Source organism: Bubalus bubalis, chromosome 24, assembly GCF_019923935.1.
Source record: "Bubalus bubalis isolate 160015118507 breed Murrah chromosome 24, NDDB_SH_1, whole genome shotgun sequence".
NCBI classification, from domain to species: Eukaryota; Metazoa; Chordata; class Mammalia; order Artiodactyla; family Bovidae; genus Bubalus; species Bubalus bubalis.
The window spans coordinates 99,899-123,474 of record NC_059180.1 but is presented as its reverse complement, the minus strand read 5'-3'; the positions used below and the strand labels follow the sequence as shown (position 1 = coordinate 123,474).

The window sequence follows — 23,576 nt, the reverse complement described above, 5'->3', positions numbered from 1 at the left end:
CGGAACTTGTCTAAGTTGTAATTCACCTGCAAGTGAGGCCTTTTCAGCCAAATGCTGCCCCAAGATGTCCATCACTGACTGCTGGCTCCAGGCTCGCTCTCTCTCCTACAAAGAGGCTCAGGCCCTGGCTCACGGCTCCGCCTCTCAAATTGCTGAGCATTTCGGTGAACCTGGCCAGCAGACAAAGCTCAGAGGCTACCAAACACCTTGGTGTGTTTAGACTGAAAACCCTGGGCCTGATCCAAATGCAAAGGAGAAAGGCTTTTATGAGATGTTTTGGAAAACTGGCCTTTCCCCTCAGCTGCTTGGGTAACCTTTCGCAGGTAGTTATTTATGTTGGCCTTGCTGCTGGTTAATATTTCATCACCTGGGCTGCAGCATCTGCTTACTTTGGTCTGTGTGGCTGAGGGCCTTGGGGGCAGGGGTTTAAAGCGGTTAAAGGGATGCCCCTGGGGGACGCCACTTGCCTTTTAGGGAGCTGCTGCTGTCTGCAGCTGGCACGGTTGGCACCCTGGCTTGGAGAATCCCTCAGTAATGCCTCAGGGGGGTCAGCATGCCCCTCACTAATTTTGTTTTCAGGGACTGGTTTACAAAGCTCCTTAGGCTGCTCCAGACTTTCCTGACATGTCCACCAGAGCAGCGTTGCCAAGTCCCTGGAAGCCGGCAGCCAGTCGCTTCCCAAGGAAGCGCTTTCGCTCCCTGCCCGAGTCCCTTTGTGAGCCAGAGATCAGGCCCTGCAGGCCAGCACTGCTTTCCGGGAAGTGCAGAACCCACTCTTCCCGGCTCCCGCCTGCCCCGCCTGCCTTCCAGGCCAGTGGCCACAGGGAAGAGCTCCCAGCCGCCCAGCAGTCCTCCTCAGGGAGGCGGTCATTCTGGAGACAAAGGCAGTGCCTGCAGCCTGCCTACTGCGTGCCCCCAAACTCCCCTTCCTGGGGCTCCTACTGCAGGGTCCACGCCCCGGGGAGTCCCTGACCCTGACGCCCTTTACACAGCACCTTGGATGTGCAAGGGCACCTCCCAGGAAGCAGCCCTGGGTGGGTCTTTATTCTCAAATGGCTCCTGGCTGCCTCAGGAGTCCAGCCTTCCAGCACCCACCTCAATGACCACCGCCCCACTCACCAGTCTGGGTTCTCCGCCGCCGCTGCCTTGGGGTTGAACCTGATGTCACTGTTCACGTTGAAGAGGACATCGCCCTCCGTTAGAGGTGGAATGGGGACCTGGTACAGTGGGTGCTGGAACAGCCTGGTTAGGAGGGAGCCGTCCCCGCTCAGGCCAGGGGGCAGCACAGGTCCACGCGGGCCGGGGTCGCGGGGAAGCGGCCGGTGAGCCGGATTTGGGAGGCGCCGGACTCCAGGATCCTGCCCCGGCGGGGCGCCCTCGGCCGCTTCGGCTGCGGGGGGCAGTTTCTCAAGCGAGTGGGACGTGAGATTGGAGGAAGGGTCGGAGCTGAAGTCCTGCAGGATGCGCAGCGTGTGCTTGTTGGGCCAGCCCGCTTCGCCGGCGGCAGAGGCTGCGGCCGCCAGCTCCCCTCCGGGGTGTCCGCGCGCCTGGGCCCAGCCGGGGGCCGCCGCCTCCGCCGCGGGCTGCGCGCACGAGCAGCCGGGCTCCCCCGAGGGCCGCGCCGCGCTCCGCTCCAGCTTAGGCAGCAGATCCAGCACGAGGTGCAGCGCGCAAGCCGCCAGGAAGGCCATCAGGATGAGCACGCGGAATCTGCGCACCAGAATCATTTTCATGGTCCCGGACGAGAGCGGCCTGGACCTCCGGGCGCCCCCGGAGCGCCGCCCGCCCGTGCCCCTCTAGCCTTGACTCGGCACGAACGCGGTGCCGCCGAGCGGGTCAAGGTCCATCTGGCGTCGGCCAGCTACCAGCCCTGGGGCTGTCCCATGCGGAGGGCGCCCGACGCCAAAGCGCCCGCTCGCCCGGCCATGTCCGGGCAGTTCCCTCTCTCCTCTCCGGAGCGGCGGCGCCCTCGGCCGGCCCGGCCCAGCGGTCCTGGTCCGCGGAGCTAGGGGCGCAGCCTGGTGAGGCCCCGCACACGTAGCGGCCCGCTTGGGTCTCCGGGGCCGCGGCCGCGCTCATCAGGCGCTCAGGGGCCGGACACTTAGGCCCATCCCGGCCCAGGCGCGGCGGCCCGGAGGTGGCGGCGGCAACCGTGCGGCGCAATCCGATCCGAGGCTCGGAGCAGTCTCCACGGCTTCGTGGGCCGCGCTGGGTGCCTGGCCGGCCAGGCGAAGGGGTGGCTCCCTGGGCAGGGGTCGGCGCTCTCTCGCGCGCGCGCGCCGCGGTCCGCAGGTGGGGACGTGGTGGGGAACCAGGGCGCGGGGCCGCTGGGACTGAGAGGGCGGGAGCAGGGCCGGCGGGGGCAGGGCGCGCGGAGCGGCCGGCGAGGTCCCGGGCAGGTGCAGCGGCCGTCCCCGAGCGCGGCGCCCTCGCGGCCCAACCTCTCGGCGCCCGGCGCCCCGGCGGGCGGGCAGATATCCGAGCGCCGCGGAGCCGCCCCCCGCGTCAGCGCCCGCAGATTGGCGGAGCTGGCGTCCCGGGAGCCCGGGCCTACTCCGCTGTCTCCTTTCTCCTCCCCTCGGCCGCGCCCCGCGATGCTCTGCAGCGCCGGGCCCGCTACGGAGAGGGCGCCTCCTCCCCGCGGTGTGCCGAGGGAGTGCGGAGAGCCAGGCGGAGGGCTCGGGGACCGCGCTGAACAGGCTCCGCCGAGAGGGGCCCCGCGCCCCGACCTCGGCCCGCTTCAGCCTCCCGGCTCTCCCGGAAGAGCCAAGGGCCGAAACCCGGGCCAAGTCCCTCCCTGAGGCCGCTGGGCGTCTGCGCCGCCGAAGGAGCTCCCCCCGGGCGGCGACCTTGTGCCCCACGCCCCCGCCTCGGGCGGGTCCCGCGCCCCTGGCCACGCGGACGGGGAGGCGGGGGTGTTGTGGCCGCCGCCCCTGGAGAAGATGAGGGGGGCGGGATGTTTGGCCCAAACCCGGAGGGGAGGCCTGTGCAGCTTCGGGGCTACTGCGCGCGAGGCCACTCCACCTCCAGGGGACCAGCCTGCTCCTTAACTCTGGCCCCGCCGGCGCCCCGGTTAGAATCCGCCTGGCACGGAGAGAGGGGCCTGGGTGTGCCGAACCTCCCTCGCTTTGGGCGGGACAGTGTGTGTGTTTGTGTGAACACTGTGTGTTTGTGTGGACAGTGTGTGTGTGTGTGTGTGTGCATTGACCTCCCCACATTAGCAGAATCGGCCACCTACAGCTAGAGGGGCGGTACCCCTCGGCCCACGCAGCTTCTGGACCCCCAGTAGGAAATATTAATGTGCATTTCCGCCTGAAATCATAGTTGGGACGGGAGGTGAACTTTGCCAAGGGAGACGTCACAAACACACCCACCACCAGTCTCCCTGCCCCCTGTCCTTAGGCCCTGCAAGTTTCCAGAGCAAATAGATGACGCCTCTCTGGCAGGACTGAGGGGAGGCCGGTCTCTGGTGGGGGCCCTGGGTGGGACCCCTACTCTCCCACCAACTCACTGTATTGCTCTCTCAGGACCGATGTTTCCTCGAGTGTGAATTCAGGGTCCACTTTCCCTGAGACTCAGCACTGAATCTCAGTGCCTGACAGTCAGAAGGTGCCCATTAGATACTTGAGGTGAAGAAAGGGAGTCCCAGCCCAGCAAGTCAGTAAAAGAGATGTTTCTGAGGCCATGTGAAGGCTGGGCCCTCCTGGAGCTGGTGTGGGTGATGTGTTGCGGCCAGGGCTGAGGGTGGGTGGGGAAAAAAGGCTGAGGTGGGCTTGACCGGAGATGGGGATTTGGGGGCATTCACCCCCCAGATGTGGAATCCCTTCCCCACTCTCACACTGACAGTGCCGTTTGTGCGCAGATGAGGTTCTGCACAGGGTTACTCAGAGACCAAGGAGGTAACGCAAACTGGGTCGGAGGTTGAGAAGCAGCCCCCCATCTGGGGAGGGGAACCAGGCAGGAAGGTGCTTAGGTCTGAGATCATCAGAGTGTCTCCCTTGGCCCTGGGGTTCTGTAGGCTCCAGCCCCACTGCCCAGGCCTCGCACACTCAATGTCCTTAAGTGGCCATGGGGTGGGCAGACCCCAGAAAGCGTGGACGTCAGGGCTGGGGCCTCTCTGGGGCTCTCTGTGACTTTGGTGACCTCTCCGCACAGTCGCCATGCTCTTGGGAGGTACGACGGCTCCCACACACAGCTCTCGCTCTATTTCAACTATCATCTGGCAAAAGCCTTGTCTCACTAGCCCCACCCACCTTCTTCTCGACCTGCCACTCAAATTATTTTCCCACTGACGCCATCATGATACCAAACCACCTTCTGTTCTCTTTTATGGTTTCTGTCCCTCAAAACGCACATGCTCCACTGAGATCAGCGCCTTCTTCACACCCTTGCCCTGGTCAGGTGCAGGGCATGTGTCAAGGAAGGAACCAAGAGCCACTATCCAACTTGGGGTCCAGTGTCAACAGGCAAAGAGGACAGAAGCCTTTCAAAACAGAGTGTTCACCGCAGGAGGTCAGGGGACTTCCTTTGTTGCTCAGTTGTAAAGAGTCGGCCTGCAATGCAGGAGACCCGGTTTCGATCCCTGGCCACCCACTCCAGTACTCTTGCCTGGAGAATCCCATGGACAGAAGAGCCTGGTGGGCTACAGTCCATGGGGTTGCAAGAGTTGGACATGACTTAGCGACTAAACCACCACCACCACCACCACCACAGGAGGTCAGAGAATGGAAACTCCTGGCCAAATCTTTCTGCCTGGTTCCTTCATATTTTGCTCTGAGAAGTAATTTGGTTTGGTTTAATGGTCTCATCCTCGGAAATCACAAAAAGGAAACATATACATACACAGACATGCACAGACACACACATACACACCCACACACAGAGAGGCACAGGCACAGACGCACACACATGCAGACACACAGATGGGTATGCACTGTTATTCAGTCACTCAGTCGTGTCTGACTCTTTGCAACCCCATGGACGCGGCACACCAGGCCTCCGTGTCCGTCACTGTCTCCCTGAATTTGTTCAAACTCATGTCCATTGAGTTAGTGATGTCATCGAACCATCTCACCCTCTGTCACCCGCTTCTCCTGCCCTCAACTTTGCTGAGCATCGAGGTCTTTCAATGAGTTGACTCTTCTCATCAGGTGGCCAAAGTATTGGAGCTTCAGCTTCAGCATCAATCCTTCCAATGAATATTTAGGGTTGATTTCCTTTAGGATTGACTGGTATGATCTCCTTGCAGTCCAAGGGACTCTCAAGAGTCTTCTCCAACACCACAATTCGAAAACATAAGCTCTTCAGTGCTCAGCCTTCTTTATGGTCCAACTCTCACATCTGCACATGACTATTGGAAAGCTATAACTTTGACTATATGGACTTTTATTGGTAAAATGATGTCTCTGATTTTTAATATGCTGTCTAGATTGTTCATAGCTTTCCTTCCAAGGAGCTGCCGCTGCTGCTGCTGCTGCTAAGTTGCTTCAGTCGTGTCCAACTCTGTGCGACCCCATAGACGGCAGCCCACCAGGCTTCCCCGTCCCTGGGATTCTCCAGGCAAGAAGACTGGAGTGGGTTGCCATTTCCTTCTCCAAGGAGCAAGTATCTTTTAATTTCATGGCTGCAGTCACCATCCACAGTGATTAAATAAAGTCTGTCACTGTTTCCATTGTTTCCCCATCTATTTGCCATGAAGTGATGGGACCAGATGCCAATGGTCTTAGTTTTTTGAATGTTGAGTTTTAAGCCAGCTTTTTCACTTTCCTTTTCACCTTCCTCAAGAGACTCTTTAGTTCCTCTCTGCTTTCTACTATTAAGGTAGTGTCATCTGCATATCTGAGGTTATTGATACTTCTCCCAGCAATCTTGATTCCAGCTTGTGCTTCATCTAGCCTGGCATTTCCCATGATGTCCTCTGCATAGAAGTTAAATAAGCAGGGTGACAATATACAGCCTTGACGTACTCCTTTCCCAATTTGGAACCGGTCTGTTGTTCCATGTCCAGTTCTAACTGTTGCTTCTTTACCTGCAGACAGATTTATCAGGAGGCAGGTCAGGTGGTCTGATATTCCCTTCTCTTTAAGAATGTTCTGCAGCGTGTTGTGATCCACACGGTCAAAGGCTGTAGCGCAGTCGGTGAAGCACCCGTGCACACAGACGCTCGGGGCTGAAGCTCCCACAGGCCTCCGCTGTGCTGCCCCGGGCAGAGACTGGGCCAGGCGAGCTGCTTCACGAAGGGCACAGGGAGGTCAAATGTCTTACTCCGAGACCAGGGGGCAGTTGTGGGGACTGCTTTCTTCCCAAGACTGGCGCTCCAGTGCATCAGCGTTAACTGAGTCACGCGGCCCCAGGAAGTACGTGGAAAGATCAAGCTGGTGCCACAGAGAGGGAATAATGCACATTCTGGATGTGGAGATGGCTGTTCAGCAGGTACAGCCCCTGAGAAAATGACATTTGCGTAGAAACCTGGCCTGGAGAGAACAGCAGCTTGGAGGCCTGGGGGGCTGGCATCCCGGGCAGGCCCAGCCTGGTCCTGTGTCTGTTGAGGATCCTGGTCTGGAGCCCCTTTCTCCATTGGACCACCTCTCCCTAGGCTTCTTGAAGGCAATCTGCCCTGGGCCCGTGGCTGCCCTGTGAGGACTGGAGGAGGTGCTGGCTGCAGGGCTGGATGGGCCCCGGGAAGCAGGGGCTGGGCAGAGGACAAGGGGAGTCCCAACGAGGGGGAGTGCTTCAGGCGGAGAGAGGCGAGGTCCCGGGGATTGATCCAGGGATGAGGCCCCTACCTCGTACCCGTTTAGGACCCCTCGTTCCCCACTTGCCAGGTGCTCCTTGAGTCCTGCCTCGGTGAGACCGTCATCCTCAGGGAAGTGAGCGTTTCGGTGTGCCAACCTCCCGGGGGTGCAGGGAGAGGCCAGCGGGCCTGGCAGGGGACACAGTTAGTCTTTTCAAGCAAGAAAGCTGGTGCCCGGACAGGGAAGGGCAGGGAAGCAGCGGCCTTTGTGCCGAAGAGGTGTTGTGAGCACCTCGTGGATGACGTGTGAGGCGGTGGGACCAGCCCTGGAACCTAATCCAGTGTCACCTGGGAAGGGGTGCCCAGGCGGCTGGGCCAGGCTGGGAGGAGCCTGTGCCCTGAAGTGGGCATGTGCGTGTGGGGTGGGCAGGGCTGCCGCGTGCAGGGTGAACGTGGTCCTGCCTCAGTGCCTGGGGGACATTCCGGGGGGCCAGGACCATCCTTCCCAAGGTGCAGAGGAGAGCAGCGGAGCCTGCCCGTTGGCTTGCCCCTCTCTGTGGCTCGCTCAGCCTGCCCGCCCCCGGCCCAGCCTGTGTCCAGCCTGCCGAGCAGGAAGGAGGCCTGCAGGGCCCTGCCCTCCGCCTTGGACCGGCACCCACAGCCCTGTGTTTTCAGAGGATGACTCATCTGAGACCCACCAGGGAGGCTCCTGGGCTGTTTACCACAGGCCTGCCCTGGCCACAGGCTATTCCGGGAGCTGGGGGTGGGGGCAGCTGGCCTGGTGGGAACGCTGGCCTCTGGGTGGTGGGCGGGGTCCTGGTCTGCACAGGGCATCCGTTTGTGCCTGCCCAGGCGTCCCAGACTTCGGGGCTTTAACCCTCGTCTGGGGGACGAAAGAGCATGGGGAGACCCCTGCCCTCCCCGCCTGCCTGGACCTGGGGCTGGTGGGAGTGATGGGCGTCCGCAGGGGGTTTACTCTGACCACTAGCAGGAGGGGGACAAGAAGACCAGAGCCGTCTGGGTCGGGGGAAGCGTCCTGTGGATGAATCCGGCCCCCTGACCCGGCTGGCGGCCCATCAGGCACCTCCTGCGGGAACTCTGGCCCATTCGCTCTCCTGCTGCAGCCACAGGCTGAGGGCCCCTGGGAAACAGAGCCCCTTTGTGCTAACTAAAACACAACACATCAAAAGCAAAAAAAAAGAAAAAGAAAAAGAGGGAATCAAATAAATAAAAAAGCTTGGCTTTATTTTGTACATTTGATATCACTCAAATACATAATTTATATTATTTTCCATCACATATAGTATAGACACCAAAAACTGACCATCTGACTATCAAAAAGATTGTCAAGAAATTTTAAAGGAAGGAAATTTATAGTCTATTCACTGAGTGTGTGTGTGTGCACATGTACACGTACATAAGCGTATATAATCTACGGTTGGTTCATGGAGTCTGCATTTACATATACCCACATACATGCATACAGATACATTTGGCATGTATCATCTACAGTCTGTTCACTGAACACAACGCAGTTTCATCTTAAAAAAAAGGTAAGCTTTAAAAATATTTCTACCTGGAAATTAATACCACGAAAGAAAACACTGCTATAAATAATTTGGGGTTTATGAAGGAAACGAAAAGGCAAATTAGACTATTTGAAAGTGAACACAAATGAGAATAGTCCCTATGAAAACCTATGCATGGCTGCCAAAGGGGCCTCAGAGGAAACCTGGAGTGAAAACTGCGTTTGCTGGGAAACGGTGATGACTGCGTGAACTAAACTTTCAGCTAAAGAAACTAGGAAAAGAACAATAAAACAAGCCCAAATAAAGAAGGGATGATTCCGGCAGAACAAACCAAGACCAAACGCTGTAGAAAGCAAACAACCATGGGGACGGCGGATGTTGTAAGACAAGAGGTATTTCTCTGAAAACGCCAGTGGGAGAGGGAAAACATTGTGGAATCTGGTGGAAGAGAGGAGAAAGCCGGGCTCTGGGATAGCGGGGGGTGGGGGAGGGCGGGGTGCTCAGAACTGTGTGAGATCTCCGTGGCCTGGGGCGCGGCCTGGGGGTGGAGACCTGCAGGTGGAGGAGGAGGACTCGGGTCTGGCAGAGCGTCTGGGTGCCAGGGCAGAGACGCTCCCCCAGGAGCTCCAGGGCTGGTTTGTGGGTCTGGGGCTGGACGCTGCTTGCCGGGTCGGCTGGCTGCGGCACCGGCAGCAGCAAGGTGCTCCGTCCTGTGAACAACCAGGCCCCACAGTGGAGGCGCCTTCAACCCAAACAGAAAGGCACACTTGAGTATTGGGGCACTGCTTTGGGGCCACCTGGGTCATCCAGGCCGTGGCCCCCAGTTTGGGAGGTCCGGGCAGGAGGAGGACCCGGTGACTAAAGACATTATTCACTCAGTCATCCCTTTCCCTGCGATGACCGAGGGACTTTACTGGTTGTCCACTGCTAATCTGAATGTCAAAAGCCAAAACTGAGAAGACTGACTAAATAATTTTGTCTCCAAGTTACCAGTGACACTGTTCTGTGTTTTCCTGGGCGTAGGGGAATAATTTTAGAAGCAGGCATTTTGTAAAAAGGTGTTCAACAAACATCATTATTTTATGCATGAATGTAATTTACAGGCTTACTGATTAGAATGAAAATGCAAATATCAGACAAATAAGATTTGACATTTAAAGGCAAATGCAAGATTCAAGTGAGAGAATGAATTACAGCAAAACTTCTTAATCAGAGCTGTCAACTATCCGGCTCTAGAGCAGACACCTCCTGCTGACACGTGGGTGCCAGTCCTCCCGGGGGAGCAGCCTACTGTGGGGCCCCCTGACGCCCCTCCAGCTTCAGGTCCACCCTGACGGCACCGTCCAACACGCTGCCGGCTGCCGCAGCCATGCTTCCAGTGACGAGCCACGTTTGAGGACCCCACCCAGCTTGTGAAGATCCCATGACTCCTCTAGAGTCGGGGCGACCTGGCCAGAGGGGCCTCCCACAGCTCTCTCCAGGGGCAACCCCCTGAATTAGGGCCTTATGTCCAGACCAGACAAAACCTGTGTTCTCTTTGTTACCATGGAAACAGATACAGGACAGAGCCCGGCACCTCCTTCCTGGCACTCTGGAGACCGTGGAGGCCACGGGTGTTTCTGGCCTAGCCTGTCGGGGCATCTGTGGGCAAATGGCTCAGGAGCACAGCCCTGCCACATGTCAGCCAGAAGGACGGGGCCTGCGTCCTGAGACGGCTTGCAGGGCAGCGTTTGGTAGGGTCAGATGGCAAACAGGGTAAAAGCCAGGGTGTAAAGTGGCTTAACCTAAAGAATCTGGAAACAGCTGCCCAGAATGGTCTTTACATTGGAAAGTATGCCGTGAGGTCATTATTTGGGATTTTATAGGCCGTTTCTTGGCTGAGCCCTAGGCTTGGCTTTGCAGAAAAGCGATGTCGTGCTTTACGAAGGCAGATGGCTTTCATCACACCTCTGTGCCATCGCTGTGGTGACAGGCGGTGCGCTGCCTGGGACACGTGGGCAGAGCCTGCAGACGGAGCCTTGAGCGGCGGCCCAGGTGACGCCTGACCAGGTGTGCTCCCCGCTCCAGCTTCCCTGCCGGTCGAGCAGTTGCAGCAAGGACAGCGCCCACGCCCTCCCGCCCCGCCTCTGGGCACAGCCTGGCCCAGACCAGTCTCACAGGGACAGCATTCACTCTGTCCCCATGGAGGCCTCTGGCCTCCCTCCTCCCCCTTTGTTCTGCAGACACCTGCAGGAACCTCCTTGGCCAAACCCTGTTCTCTTTATGAGAAGACAAGGAAAGCAGCTCCTCCTCTTTGAGCCTCTCCAGCCCAGGCCCTCATCGAGGGGTGAAGGCCAAAGGCCCCCCCTCCTCCGCTTGCTCTGTCGGACGCAAGGTCGACAGACACCCCCCCCGGCCCGGGGCTCCTGTGACTGAGGCCCGACCTGCCCCAGCCTCGCCCGTGCTGCAGCAGAATCAGGACAGGGCTGAGTGCGCTCCAGGGAAATCACTGCGTTTGGCCAAAAGAGCCTGCGGCTTCGGCCTCCTCCCAAAGCTTCGGCTCCTCGTCTGCACTCTCTCCAAAGATGAACGTGGGCCCGCCAGAGCTGGGCCGGCTCCTGGGAACCAGCTGAGCCACAGGAGGAGTGGTTGGAGAAAGGCTGGGCGTGGCACCCAGGGCAGGAGCAGCACGCGGGGCCCTCTGTGGGGACTGATCCCAGGTCGGGGCAGAGGGACTGAGGCCGGCCAAGACAGGAGGCTGTCCCAATGGCCCAAGCCCATGTCACCAGCTCCAGGCGGGAGGAAAGCCAGGTGCCAAGCGGACTCACTTCTCTCAAGCTCTTCTGTGACCTGAGTCAACACAGCAGGCTCCCCGAACCTCCCGGACCACCGTCCCCACCTGTCCCTCTGAACAGAGCCCTCCCTGGGGTGTGCCCCGCAGACAGGGTCTGACTATGGTCCACACTGGGGCCGCCCAGAGCCATCTTGATTTTCTCTGAGGAGCCAGGGGAGGCCTCTGAGAGGCTGCGGGGGCAGCAAGTTCTCTTTGGAAAGTGCCCTGCCCCAGGCCTTGGGGGCCTGCAGGGGAGAGGACCCTTCCTGGGACACAGCCTTGGCAAAGGTCTCTTCTCCCCCCTTCACATCTGACGTTCAGCCTGCCCTCTCACTTCAGAAGGCAGGTGCAAAGATCTGAATGATGTTTTCAGAGGCCTCAGCACTTTGGAGTAAAACTAGGGTTAATGAGAAGTGAAGAGGCAGGAGTGGAAGGCTGGACAAACACTGGTGCCCACCACGACACAGAGGAATGGGAACTCTCCAGAAACTCTGTCCTATAGTCACGGGGCTTCCTGCCCCCGGGCTGGCGTCCCCTGCTGGACACATACCCTTTGTGCTGCAGGATGGGCGAGGGAAGACCCCAGGGTTTGGTTTCCCTCAGAGGCTCCCAAGGCCCTGCGTTGCCCGCAGGGGTGTGGCCTGCGTAATTCACAGGAACCTGGAGTAGCTCCCTCGGATTCTGGGCACACAGCCAGCAGCGACGGGCAGCAGGGGCCCAGGCGCGACTGGGGGGCATTGCTCCATCTTGAATACCTGGGAAGGGCCCCTTGGACAAAGTCGCCAGGCTCCCACAAGGCTGAGGAGACCCCCAGGGTCTGGAGCCTCAGCTGTGACCCCAATTCAGTGTCTTTGGACCAAGAACAAAGTATTTGGGGTGTGGCTGATGTTGTTTTAAATACCTATGAGGCCAGTCGAAAAACAAAGCCATTCTCTGAAACCACTGAGCTTGAAAGCAGCAAAATATTTGGCTCCCCCGCGCCCCCCGCCCCCTGTTCCAGTCCCGCCTCCGTCCTGTGTCTGCAGCAGCGGGGTGCAGGGCGCCCGCGTCCGCGTCCCTTCAGCAGCGGCGGGGTGCAGGGTGCCCGCGTCCACGACCCTTCAGCTCCTGTGGTCCCAGTGGGTCTCTCAGGGCAGTCAGGGGACTTTAACAGAAATGCTGATTTCTCCGCTGGAGGCTGGATGTCTAGGTCTAGGTGTCTGGTGAGGTCTCCCTTCCTGGTCACCAGCTGGCTGCCTTCTCACTGAGTCCTCCTGGCTGAAGGGGAGAAGAGCTTCCTGGGGTCTCCTCTCACAAGGGCACCGATCCCGTTCACGAGGCCTGCACCCCCGGACCTCACCCGCCCCCGCCAAAGCCACCTCCTGATACAGTCACGTCGGGTGTTAGGTCTCAATACCCAAATGTGTCGGGGACCCAAATGCTCAGTCTGCAGTAGAAATGGTGCAGAGACGCCTGGGTCGCGTCTCACCCCAGAGCCCCATTGGTGAGACAGAAGGAGATGGACCCCTGCTTGGACCAGCCACCATCCCGCCCGCCCACCTTGTCAACAGCAGAGTGAGTAGGGAGTGAGTATCGTGTGCTCAGTCATGTGCGACTCTTTTGACCCCGTGGACGGGAGACCACCAGGCTCCTCTGTCCATGGAGCTACCCAGACAAGAATACTGGTGTGGGTTGCCATGCCCTCCTGCAGGGGATCTTCCTGACCCAGGTGTCTCCTGCATTGGCAGGTAGATTCTTTACCCTTGAGCCACCTGGGAAGCATGAACAGCGGAACAGTGTGGGAAGTGCTCAGAACTCAGACCACCACCCGGTGGATGGCACACGGCCCGGGAAGAGAGCTGGAAGGGGAAGGGGAGGCCAGAGAGCTCCTCTTCCAGCAGAGAGGCCCTGAGGGGCTTCCTTGGGGCCCCTGCTGGCCCAGCTGCCAACCCAGCCGCTGCTCCCCTGGGGCCTGATCACCCTCTGCCCCACACCACCTGCAGACCTGCCATTTCTGTGTCTACGTGGGTGCAGGCAGGCGGGCCTGGCTGGCCTCCAGACGTCGGTGCTCAAAGCAGTGGCTGCTTCAGCCACGATCCCTTAGCCTCTGGGCAAGTTATTCCCAGTTCCTGAGATGCATCATTTCTCCTCTGCCTAGAAGAGCTGGGCCGCCGGGATGCCTGGGCCACCAGCCTCCTCGGCTCTGCCCCAGCCCTTCATCAAGCCCAACGCAGGAGGTCAGGGCTCTGGGGTGATTTAGCCTCCGCCGGTGTCACTGGTGGGAGGCTGGGGCCCAGCAAAACTCCACCACGGACACCTAAACTTCAGTTTCATGTGATCTGCACATCAAGAAAGAGTCTTCTTTACATCTGTTCGCTACCACCTGTATATACAAAAATCATTTCAGTTTGCTGCTAAGTGAAGACGGAAGCAGAACAGGATTCCAGAACTGCAGTATTCTGCCCTGGCCTCAGATGGCTCTTCTTAAAGAGACACTTTGGTTTGCATAACTTTGTATACCGGAATATTGTATAAAGTTTCTGTTTATGCACATTCTTTTTAAAGACGGCTGTGTTACTCTAGGACCACGCTTGCTGCAGAATTTGAAGATTCCCTCCTAGACTTCTGGGCCTCAGGCCACCCATCCCAGAACCTTGGTGGGGGCAGCTCCTGAGACCACGCAGCCCCCAGCTCACACGTATCAGACCACATGGGCCGGCCACCCCACCCACCCTCTGCAGCTCCTTCTGCCGAAGGACCCCGCGTGCTAAGGGGTGGCCACCAGCTGAGGGAGGTGAGTGGTGGCCCAGGCTCCATGTGAGGGTCAGAGGCATCAGTTCTCTGGGTCAGCAGCAGCGGGGAGCTTGCTCTGTTTGCTCTGGAGCTTGTACAGAGCTGTGCGTACACTTCAGAGACTCGGGTCCTGGACTGGGGGCTGGCACACAGCCGTACGCAGGTGTGGGAACTGGAAAAGAGTCCCAGGCCTCTACCCGGGTCCTCCCACAGGTCCTCCTGACTCAGGAGCCCACTGGGGCCTCAGGAGCCCGCTGGGGCCCCCGGAGAGCTCGGAAGGGGCAGTGCGCCCCACATACCAGATCTCCAACTTGCTCCAAACAAGCCCAGGAGGCAAACAGCAGGCATGACGCCCTGGTCCCGCTGATGTGGGTGCAGGAGGGTCCCCAACTTCTTGATCCCTTAGCAGGGTTTACGTGCAGCTTGGCGGCGGGAGTGGAGGGTGGTTTCCTGCGTGTCCTCAGATGTCTGGAAGGGACATACAGGTTTTCAGCCAGCATAGGGGGCGTGAGGCTCCTGGGGGCCCCACAGCAGGTCCAGGCAGAGGATCCCTCAGAAGACCAGATTCAGCGGTGAGGCCTGAGCACCATTCCAGCTCCTGCCCCCACAAAGAAAAAAAGGCAGAACCTTTCTCTTTAAGCCAAGGATAAATTAGCTAAGGGCAAACACAGCACAATGATCATTTATCATCTCAAGCCAGAGAGGGGACTGGGAACCCTGTCCCGGCCTCAGGACTCAAGGTCAGAGCTTCTGCTTTCCCTCATTATTTCTATTTTTAACAATTGTGCTCAGGCCTCTTGCAAAAATAGCAAGAGGTGAGAACACTTCAAATGCTAACATGCTCCCCTTTGTCAGGAAACCGCAGGGATGCAGGAAAAACCGGCCAGGATCTGGGCAAGTGGCACTGTGTCATCCCCTGCCAGGGTTGGTGGGCCCTCAGCTCGCTGCACAAGTGGGTAAACTGAGGTGGGCACACCAGGGTTGGCCTGAGAGGGAGGCCCTGGAGCCGTGGGTACTGGTCCCTCTGAAACACAGGCCCCGGTGGCCAGAAGGCCCAGGTCTTGGTCCTAATGGCAGGGGAGCCGTGCGGGCAGGGCTGCCACCCACAGGGCTCTGACAGTGGGGAGGGCCTTCCCAAGCAGTGCCTGAGGGCTCAGACGCTGGGCACTCAGGCCCATCACAGGGAAATCACGACGTGCCCCTTTGGGAGGAGCTGCAGGACAAGGGACATGCGTGTGCACACACAGATGTGGGTGGGTGTGCACGTGTGTACACGCATTCCTGTGTGGAGTGTGTGCACACGTGTATTGACGCATGTACATGTGGGCTGGTGCATTGACATACGTGTGCACACATGTGGGTGTTACTAAGTGTACACATGTGCTGTGCTCAGTCGGTCAGTCGCGTCTGACTCTTTGCAACTCCATGGACTGTAGCCCGCCAGACACCTCTGTCCATGGGATTCTCCAGGCAAGAAAACTGGAGCGGGCAGCCTATCCCTTCACCAGGGGATTGAACATTGCAGGCGGATTCTTTTTTTTTTCCAACTGATTAATTTATTTTAATTGGAGGCTAATTACTTTACAATGTTGTAGTGGTCTTTAGGCAGGCGGATTCTTTACCAGCTGAGCTACCAAGCATGTGCAGGGCCCTGTCCCAGGCCCAGAGGTCAGGAAGCCCCTGCTCCTCCCCATCCAGGAGGCCGGGTGTTGGCTGTATCCTAGAGCAGCTGCCTGGAGGTGAGTGACCCCCGGGGCACGGGCCCTGCTGTACCGAGTGCTAGAATCACCCGAGAGGGTCCAAGTCCCTCGGACCCTGCTGGTCTGGAAGGGTCACTTTCCACTGATGCCCCAGGGCCACAGCCCCCTCTCCGCTCTTATCGCCACCTGGGAGGCGGCACCTGCTCCAGCCTGGAGCCGTTCAGGAGCCCTGGGCACAAGCAGAGGCAGCAGGACGGCCGTCTGCCTCGTCCTCCTGCGGGTCCTCGGCGGCCCCAGCCCGCCCACCTCCACCCGTGCTGGCTGGCCATGGCTCCCTGGAAAGGGCCCCCTGGGGTTGAGGGGGCCTGCACTTTCACACATCTTGATTAAGCCTCTGGACTACTCACCTGTTTGTTGGCTGAGCATACGTGGCACCGCGCCCACAGGGAGCCGGGCGCACTCAGCTCTTAGCGTGGCTGCGTCCAGGACTGAGAGGCCCGGGACCCCCGGACGGCTGCCTGGGGCTCCGCTCACGGCCAGGCAAGCGGCGCCTCGCTCCTTCTCCAGGGTGGGCAGGGGCCCCAGAATCACATTCTCAGAGGCTCCACGACAGCCTCTCAGGACGGAGGCCGCTTCCTACAGCAGGGCCCCGTCCCGCAGACAGCCCTGGGCTAGCACGGCCTTGCCCTGTGGGGGGCAGCTGCAAAGCTGGCTGGCCAGGGCAGATGGTGTGGACCCCTGACAGGGGGAAAGGCATGGAACTGTGAACTGGTCCAAAGTGGGCGCTGCTTCCCACATCACCCAAGGCTCAGCATCGTAATACGACAGAGTGTGGCCTCTCATGTTTTCCGTGGTCAGGGAGTCTGGTGGCCTGGTGAGTCTCCAGCCTTGAGGGCTGTCATGGGGTGGGGTAGGGATGCCCCTGGTCTAAGCCACACAGGCCTCTCTGCCTCCTTCTGCTCACAGCAGAATCGAGAGAGAGAGAGGGAGAGGAAGAGGGAGACGGAGGGAGGTGGGGGTGTCAGAACCGGATCACTGAGCTCTGAGGAGGCCTCCGCCCTGCACTGTCCCGCAGAACCTAGACCAGGGTCCTGGCCACGCACTCGGTGAGGGGCTGAAGGAGGGTGCCTCCTGTCGGGGATGATGACGCCGAGACGTGACTCTCGCGGGGGACCCCAGGGCCGGGCCTGTCCTCTGTCCCAAGTGCCTGCCTCAGCTCCATCCCGAGGACCCACCCGGGCCCCCCAGAGGCAAGTCTCACAGCCCTGCGGTCTGTCAGTCAGCCTTTTCGAAAGTCAGGACTCTTAAAAGTATTCATCCCATCGACCTCAGAAGGAAACTACTCAGTTGAAAAACAAAAACATAATAGCAACAACAAAAAGGCCTCCATCCCTAAAGATATTTGTGGTACATCGTGTAAAATGGCTTCCCCAGTGGCTCAGCGGTAAAAAACTCGCCTGCAGTGCAGGAGACAGGAGATGGATCGCTGGTTTGGGAAGATCCCCTGGAGGAGGCAATGGCTCCCGCTCCAGGACTCCTGCCTAGAGAAGTCCAGGGACAGAGGAGCCTGGTGGGCTATAGTCCACGGGGTCAAAAAGAGTCAGACACAACTTCACAACTAAACAAACGAACAAACAAACAAAATGTGTAAAACGCACACAGGGAGGAAGAGGACCTTTCAGCGCTGGAGGGCGGGAGGTGAATCGCAGCGGAGGAAGCTATTGAATATGATGTAGTCACACCAGGCTCCAGCGTGACTTGGGTCTTGAGAAACAGTGTCAAGTATGTTCTAGAACAATGGTATGTGCTCTGAGACAGAGGTCACGTGCAATGTCCACATTAGTGCTGAAAATGTGGAAAAGGATTTGTTAAAGTCACAAGATTACGGGTGGTGTTTCCTCAGATTTCTCTCCAACAGAGAGACCCAGGCTTTGCTAACAGGAGACAAGAGCTCAGGGCTGGGGGTCCTCACTGAGCCAGAAGGGCCTGGGGGCTGAGGGCGCAGGGGCTTATGGAGTGGAGCAGGGGGGTCTGTGGGGGGAGGTCGGGAGAGCGTCTGAGTGAGGGAGCCCCAACTCTGGGGGCCTCCCATCCAGGCTCCTCATAACAAAAAAACGAAGATCAATGATGCTAACATTCTCCCAAAATGATAATGGAGGAACTAATTACAGGAAAAATTCAAGATAATGGGAAATGGGGTGTGTGCATATATGTTCATCCTTCAGTCAGAGGTGGTCACACAAGGCAGTGCCTGGAGCTGGTGTGACAAGAAGCTTCCCTCCCCCAACGTCCAGGCCCTCATTCAAGCTGAGGCTGGGACGTGAGAAGCAACTGCCCACCTGGCTCGTTTCATGGCTCGTTAAGCAGGCACAGCGGATACCCAGTCCTGCTTTGACCTTGAGGAAAGCTTGAACTTATGCACTGCTAAGGAGGCTGGACTTAGCCAAGGTCAGCGGGAACATTCAGGGAATCCTTATCCACACAGAGTCAGGGCCCCATTTCCTCCTCCTGCAATCCTGTGGGTGCGACTAGAGCCAGGCTGGAGCCCACACAGCAAGGAAACTGCAGGGCAGCCTCATGCACAGGGGTGGGGGCGGCTGGAGCCTCCGAGGGACAGACACACCCCCGTCCCGGGCATCAGGACAGGAGCAGCCCTGACTTCATGAGCCTTTTTCAACCCATGTCACATTCAAAGATTTAATAGGAACCAGAGGAAGACAAATATCATATGATATTATTTATGTGTAGAATCAAAAAAGAAAAAGGATACAAATGAACTTATTTACAAAACAGAAGCAGACTCACAGACTTAGGGAATGGATTTACAGTTACTGGTGGGGAAAGCTGAGGCAGGGGGATAGTTAGGGAGTTTGGGACTGACACGCACACACTGCTATATTCAACACAGATGACGAACAAGGCTCTACATGGAATGCTGCTCAATATTTTCTAATAACCTAAATGGGAGAAGAATTTGAAAAAGAATAGATACATGTACATGCGAGAGGGAATCACTTTGCTGTATACCTGAAGCTAATACAGCGCTGTTAATCAATTATGTGCTGTTCCAAGTCGCTTCAGCCGTGTCCGGCTCTTTGTGACCCTATGGACTGCAGTCCGCCAGGACCTCTGTCCACGGGGATTGCCATGCCCTCCTCCAGGGTTCTTCCCAGCCCAGGGATTGAACCAGCGTCTCTTACGTCTCCTGCATCGGCAGGTGGGTTCTTTTACCACTCTCCAGTATAAAGTAAAAATTAAAAAAAGTTAAAGTTCAACCCTGACAGATTGATTGGATGAATAGATACCAAAAATATATGTAAATAAAAGTGGATAAAACATCAAAATGGAGCTGCTGAAGGAACTGCAAGGGATGGGGAGCCTGGAATCTCTCGACCCTGATTTTGGCGGGCCCAGGGACATCCCTACAGCGCTGCAGGGTCTGAGGGGCTCTGGGGAGACCCTGGGCCCTTTAGACTGGGAGCAGCCAGCCAGACCACACAGGGGTCCCCAAAGCGGGGGCTCCCCGCAAGCAGACTCCAGTTTGGGAGGCTGGTTGGTCTGGACAGAAGCATGGTCTCCGTGACCAAGAGGACTGTGCTGCCTGAGAGACCACTGACCCACGGACACCACGTAACTGCCAGACAGCTGGGTGGTGGACGAGCGACCCTCGCACGGAGTGGGTGGGCGGCTGCCACCGCCATGGAGAGGCCCTGCAGGCCCTGTTTCTCCTGCTGGTGCTGGCTCTGCTCCCCCATCGGAGGCCGAGCCTCCTCTGCCTGCCCTGCAGGCCAGGAGAAAGGCGCACGGGATCCTGCGAACTGACCTCCCTGGCTCTGACCACTCGGCAGGAGTGATCAGCCCGCCGACGTCAGCAGCGCAGCGGGGCCAGACGGCCGCCTCCACGGAGACGCTGTGCACCCCGCTCCACGCCCGTGCCCTCCGGGGGACACGAGCGCCTCTGCTTTTAAGAACGCTGGGCACGCCGGTGCCGTCGCTGCGGCTGCGCGTTCGCGGGCTGCCTGACTTCCCTGCGCACGTTTCTGAGGCAGAGCAGGCCAGTGTGCCGGCCGGGTGTGAGGGGGGACCTGCAGGCCTGACCCAGCCGGGGTAGAAATGCTAAAGACAAAGCCCTGTGATGTGCGTCTGCTCCGTGCGCGATCTGAGGAGCCCTGGCTGGTCCTCTGGAGCTGCTGTGGCCCCAGATGTTCGCCTAAGCCCCGAGACCCACCCACACTCCTGGGTGGTTATGAAGAGTTCCTCAGCCTTAGTTTCATTTTAACTTTACTAATCTGTAGTGTCCATAACTAGGCTTGTCCTTCATGAAGCTAGCCCGTCACCCCCTGACACTGTGTACACCACGTCCTGCAGCTGGTATTTGCTCCACCTGCACTATCTTAGAGCAAATCACCCCTCAGAGCTGTTTGCATTTGCAGAAAGAAGGTCCCAGGCCGATAACCCAGAGACGAAAGGACCCAGCCACCCGGCTGCCTGACCTCAGTGGTGACTTTTAAAACAATGCAAGGAGAAGAAGGGTGCAAACCCACTTCACCTCTTTGATCCTAACCACTTAGCCTGGACTGTGAGTTCCACCTGTAAGGCTCCTTATGATCCCCTGGGAGGGGGCACAGTTCTTGAGGTGCTAGCCTGCCGTGTTCTTCCTCCGGCAAAAGGAATAAGGCCACTCTGTTTCTTCCAAACTCTGTCTCCCTATTTCTGTTCAGCATCAGTGGGCTGGGAGCCGAGATTTTGGTAACAATTTATTTGTCTTCTGGCAAACAGTGACCAGGAGCTGTTGTTTCTACTTTACAGAACAGAAGGCTACTTGGGGAGGTCTGCCCAGCACACCCAGCATGGTCTCCTGGTGCGTGTGGGGTGATGCCCACCCCCTGGTCCAGCAGGGCCTGGATGTCCACCTGTGGACCTGGGAGAACTGGTATGAGACATGGGTGTGAGGCTAAGAGGACTGTCCTGCTTTTGCTCTGGTACCATCTGCTCAGGTTCTGGGTCCTACAAGCAGCCAGGGCCACACAGACCCGTGAATGTGACACACGACATGACCACACCGAGCTGGACTGAGAGAGCCCTCGCCCTGACAGATGCAGGCTGTGTCCTTCACAGGCACAAGCTCGCCAGCTCCTCCCTGTGTGAGGCCAGGGGTGGGCTTTGTCCGAAGCCTCGGATGAGCTCTGCTGTGGAGAGCAGCCTGGTCTCTTCCTGGATCTGGTGGCATCTGGCAGGACCTGGAGGGGCCTGGTGGGGCCTGGTGGGGCCTGGAGGGGCCTGGAGGGGCCTGGTGGGGCCTGGAGGCGCCTGGAGGGGCCTGGTGGGGCCTGGAGGGGCCTGGTGGAGCCTGGAGGCGCCTGGAGGGGCCTGGTGGGGCCTGGAGGGGCCTGGTGGGGCCTGGTGGGGCCTGGAGGGGCCTGGTGGGGCCTGGAGGCGCCTGGAGGGGCCTGGTGGGGCTTGGAGGGGCCTGGTGGGGCCTGGTGGGGCCTGGAGGGGCCTGGTGGGGCCTGGAGGCGCCTGGAGGGGCCTGGTGGGGCCTGGTGGGGCCTGGTGGGGCCTGGAGGAGCCTGGTGGGGCCTGGTGGGGCCTGGAGGCGCCTGGAGGGGCCTGGTGGGGCTTGGAGGGGCCTGGAGGGGCCTGGTGGGGCCTGGAGGGGCCTGGAGGGGCCTGGTGGGGCCTGGTGGGATCTTGTGGATCTGGTGGGACCTGGTGGGTATGTACCTGGCTGAGGCTGGCCAGTCTGAGCCCCTGGTCCTTCCAGTGTGTGATGGGCCCAGGCTGAGCATAGCCCCAAGGCCTCAGAGACTGCCTTGCAGGCTGATGTGAACTCAAGTTTGGAACAGAGAGGAAAGGTCTGTTTCTCAAGATCACCAGCTCGAGAGAGGTAAGTCCAGAACAGGTCTTGCTGACATTTGTGGAGGAGCTTCTGGAGGGCGAGGCTGCACTCAGGGAGCAGTCCTGAAGATGAGGGACGGAGGGCCCAGAGGCTCTGCGGTGTCCAGGCCAATCTGTCTGCCAGAGTCCAGCTCCTGGAAATTTTCAATGATGTGAGCTAATAAAATCATGTTTACTTTGTATTTTGTCTGATTTAGTTTGGCTTTGACTTGTCTTATTTCAAACCAGAAGAATCTTAGAGAGATGCTACTTCCTTCTGTAATAGAGAAGTGAGACTCACATGATACAGTGGGCTGAATGTTCAAGCCCCCAGATTCATATGGTGAAATCCTAACACCTGTGGCATGGTGTCTGCGCTGGCCTTTGGGAGGCGACCAAGTCATGGGGGCGGAGCCCTCACAAATGGGGCGAGTGCCCTTGTAAGAAGAGACTGGGTCCCCCGTGTGCTTCCGCTGAGTGAGGACAAGGCCAGGAGATGGCCGTCTCTGAACCAGGGAGGGGGCCCTGCCCTGACCCTGCTGGTGCCCTGGTCTTGGACCCAGAACTGTGACCAGTAAAGACCAGTCTGTGGCATCTTTGGTTTGGCAGCCAGAAGCCCTGAACAGATGGGCAGGGAGGTGCCCAGGGTCATCTGGCTGGGAACAGGGGGAGCCTCTCTCAGCTCCCGTGGCTCCCGTCACCAACAAATGCCTTTACTTCTCAAGCTCCCATGAACATGGGATTCACTGAGGAAGCTTGTTACATGCAGAAGGCAGGGTCTCTACCACAGTCTTGTTCCGCAGGCCCCAGGAATCTGCACTTTCATAAAGTCCCAGGTGATTCTGGCGCAGACCACAGCTTTGTTGTTCAGTCTTAGTCGTGTTCGACTCTTTGCGACCCCATGGACTGCAGCACTCTAGGCTTCCCTGTCTTTCACCTTCTCTTGGAGCTTGCTGAAACTCATGTCCATCAAGTCAGTGATGCCATCCAACCATCTCATCCTCTGTCGTCCCCTGTTCCTCCTGCCTTCAATCTTTCCCAGCATCAGGGTATTTTCTAGTGAGTCAGCTCTTTGCCTCAGGTAGCGAAAGTATTGGAGCTTCAGCATCAGTCCTTCCAATGAATATTCAGGGTTGATTTCCTTTAGGATTGACAGATGTGATCTTGCAGTCCAAGGGACTCTCAAGAGTCTTCTCCAACACCACAGTTCAAAAGAATCAATTCTTTGGTGCTCAGCTTTATGGTCCAAATCTCACATACATACATGACTACTGGAAAAGCCATAGCTTTGATTAGATGTAACTTTGTCAGCAAAGTAATGTCTCTACTTTTTAATACACTGTCTAGGTTTGTCATAGAGGTGTTCAGTGATCTGCTAAAGTGACAAACACTTTATGTTTACTTCTTTATTATAGTAAAGACTTTATTATAGTAAAGGAAAACACTCCTTACGTTTATTATAGTAAATGGTGTGACCTAGATATGACTGCCTGACTTTTAGGTGGGCAGATGGCCACCTGACTTATTTCTTTTTTTAAGTTTTTGAAAATATATTTATTTTATTTGGCTACACCAGGTCTTAGTTGTGGCATGCAGGATCTTTAGTCTCAGCATGTGGGATTTAGTTCCTTGACCAGGGATCAAACCTGGGCTCCCTGCATTGGGAGTAGAATCTTAGCCACTGGACTGCCGGGGAAGTCCCAGTCACCTGAACCATAGCTGAATTTTCCAGACTCTGCTGAAGGTCAGCAGGTAAGTTGGAGATGAAGATGTGTAAGCAGGAGTAGTGTCTGAGAGCTTTTGGAAATCTTGAAGTTGGGGCGTGGTCAGATGTGAAGGCTGGAGCTCCAGCAGCCACTTTGGGAGAGAGACGGGAAGTCTTGAGAGCAAGGTAGAGGCATTCTTGGTCATTAGTGATCCTGGTATGAATTCATGTGACCTGGGAACGCCAACCTCCATGCTTCCTGTACATGAAATAAAATACACTTCTGACTTATTTTAGCCACTGTTATTTTGGGTTTCTGTTTACACAGCTGAAACTAATCACGGGAATAGCAAACAACACTGGCCACATCTGTGACTACTCCGAGGCAGCTGCTGCTACCGGAACACGCAGGGCCTCCATCAGCATTGCTGCCACGGCTCAGTCCCCG

At 57.8% G+C, this 23,576-nt stretch overlaps 1 protein-coding gene across 1 annotated transcript in view; it reads right to left on the bottom strand.

The window, feature by feature from the left end:
* Window positions 1-1,733, bottom strand: part of FAM20C (FAM20C golgi associated secretory pathway kinase) — a 32,965-nt gene extending 31,232 nt beyond the window's left edge. The window contains exon 1 of the mRNA XM_006078689.3: window positions 1,120-1,733. Coding sequence (XP_006078751.2) covers window positions 1,120-1,733 — 614 coding nt within the window. The remainder of the gene's footprint in view (window positions 1-1,119) is intronic.
* Window positions 1,734-23,576: the final 21,843 nt, after the last annotated feature.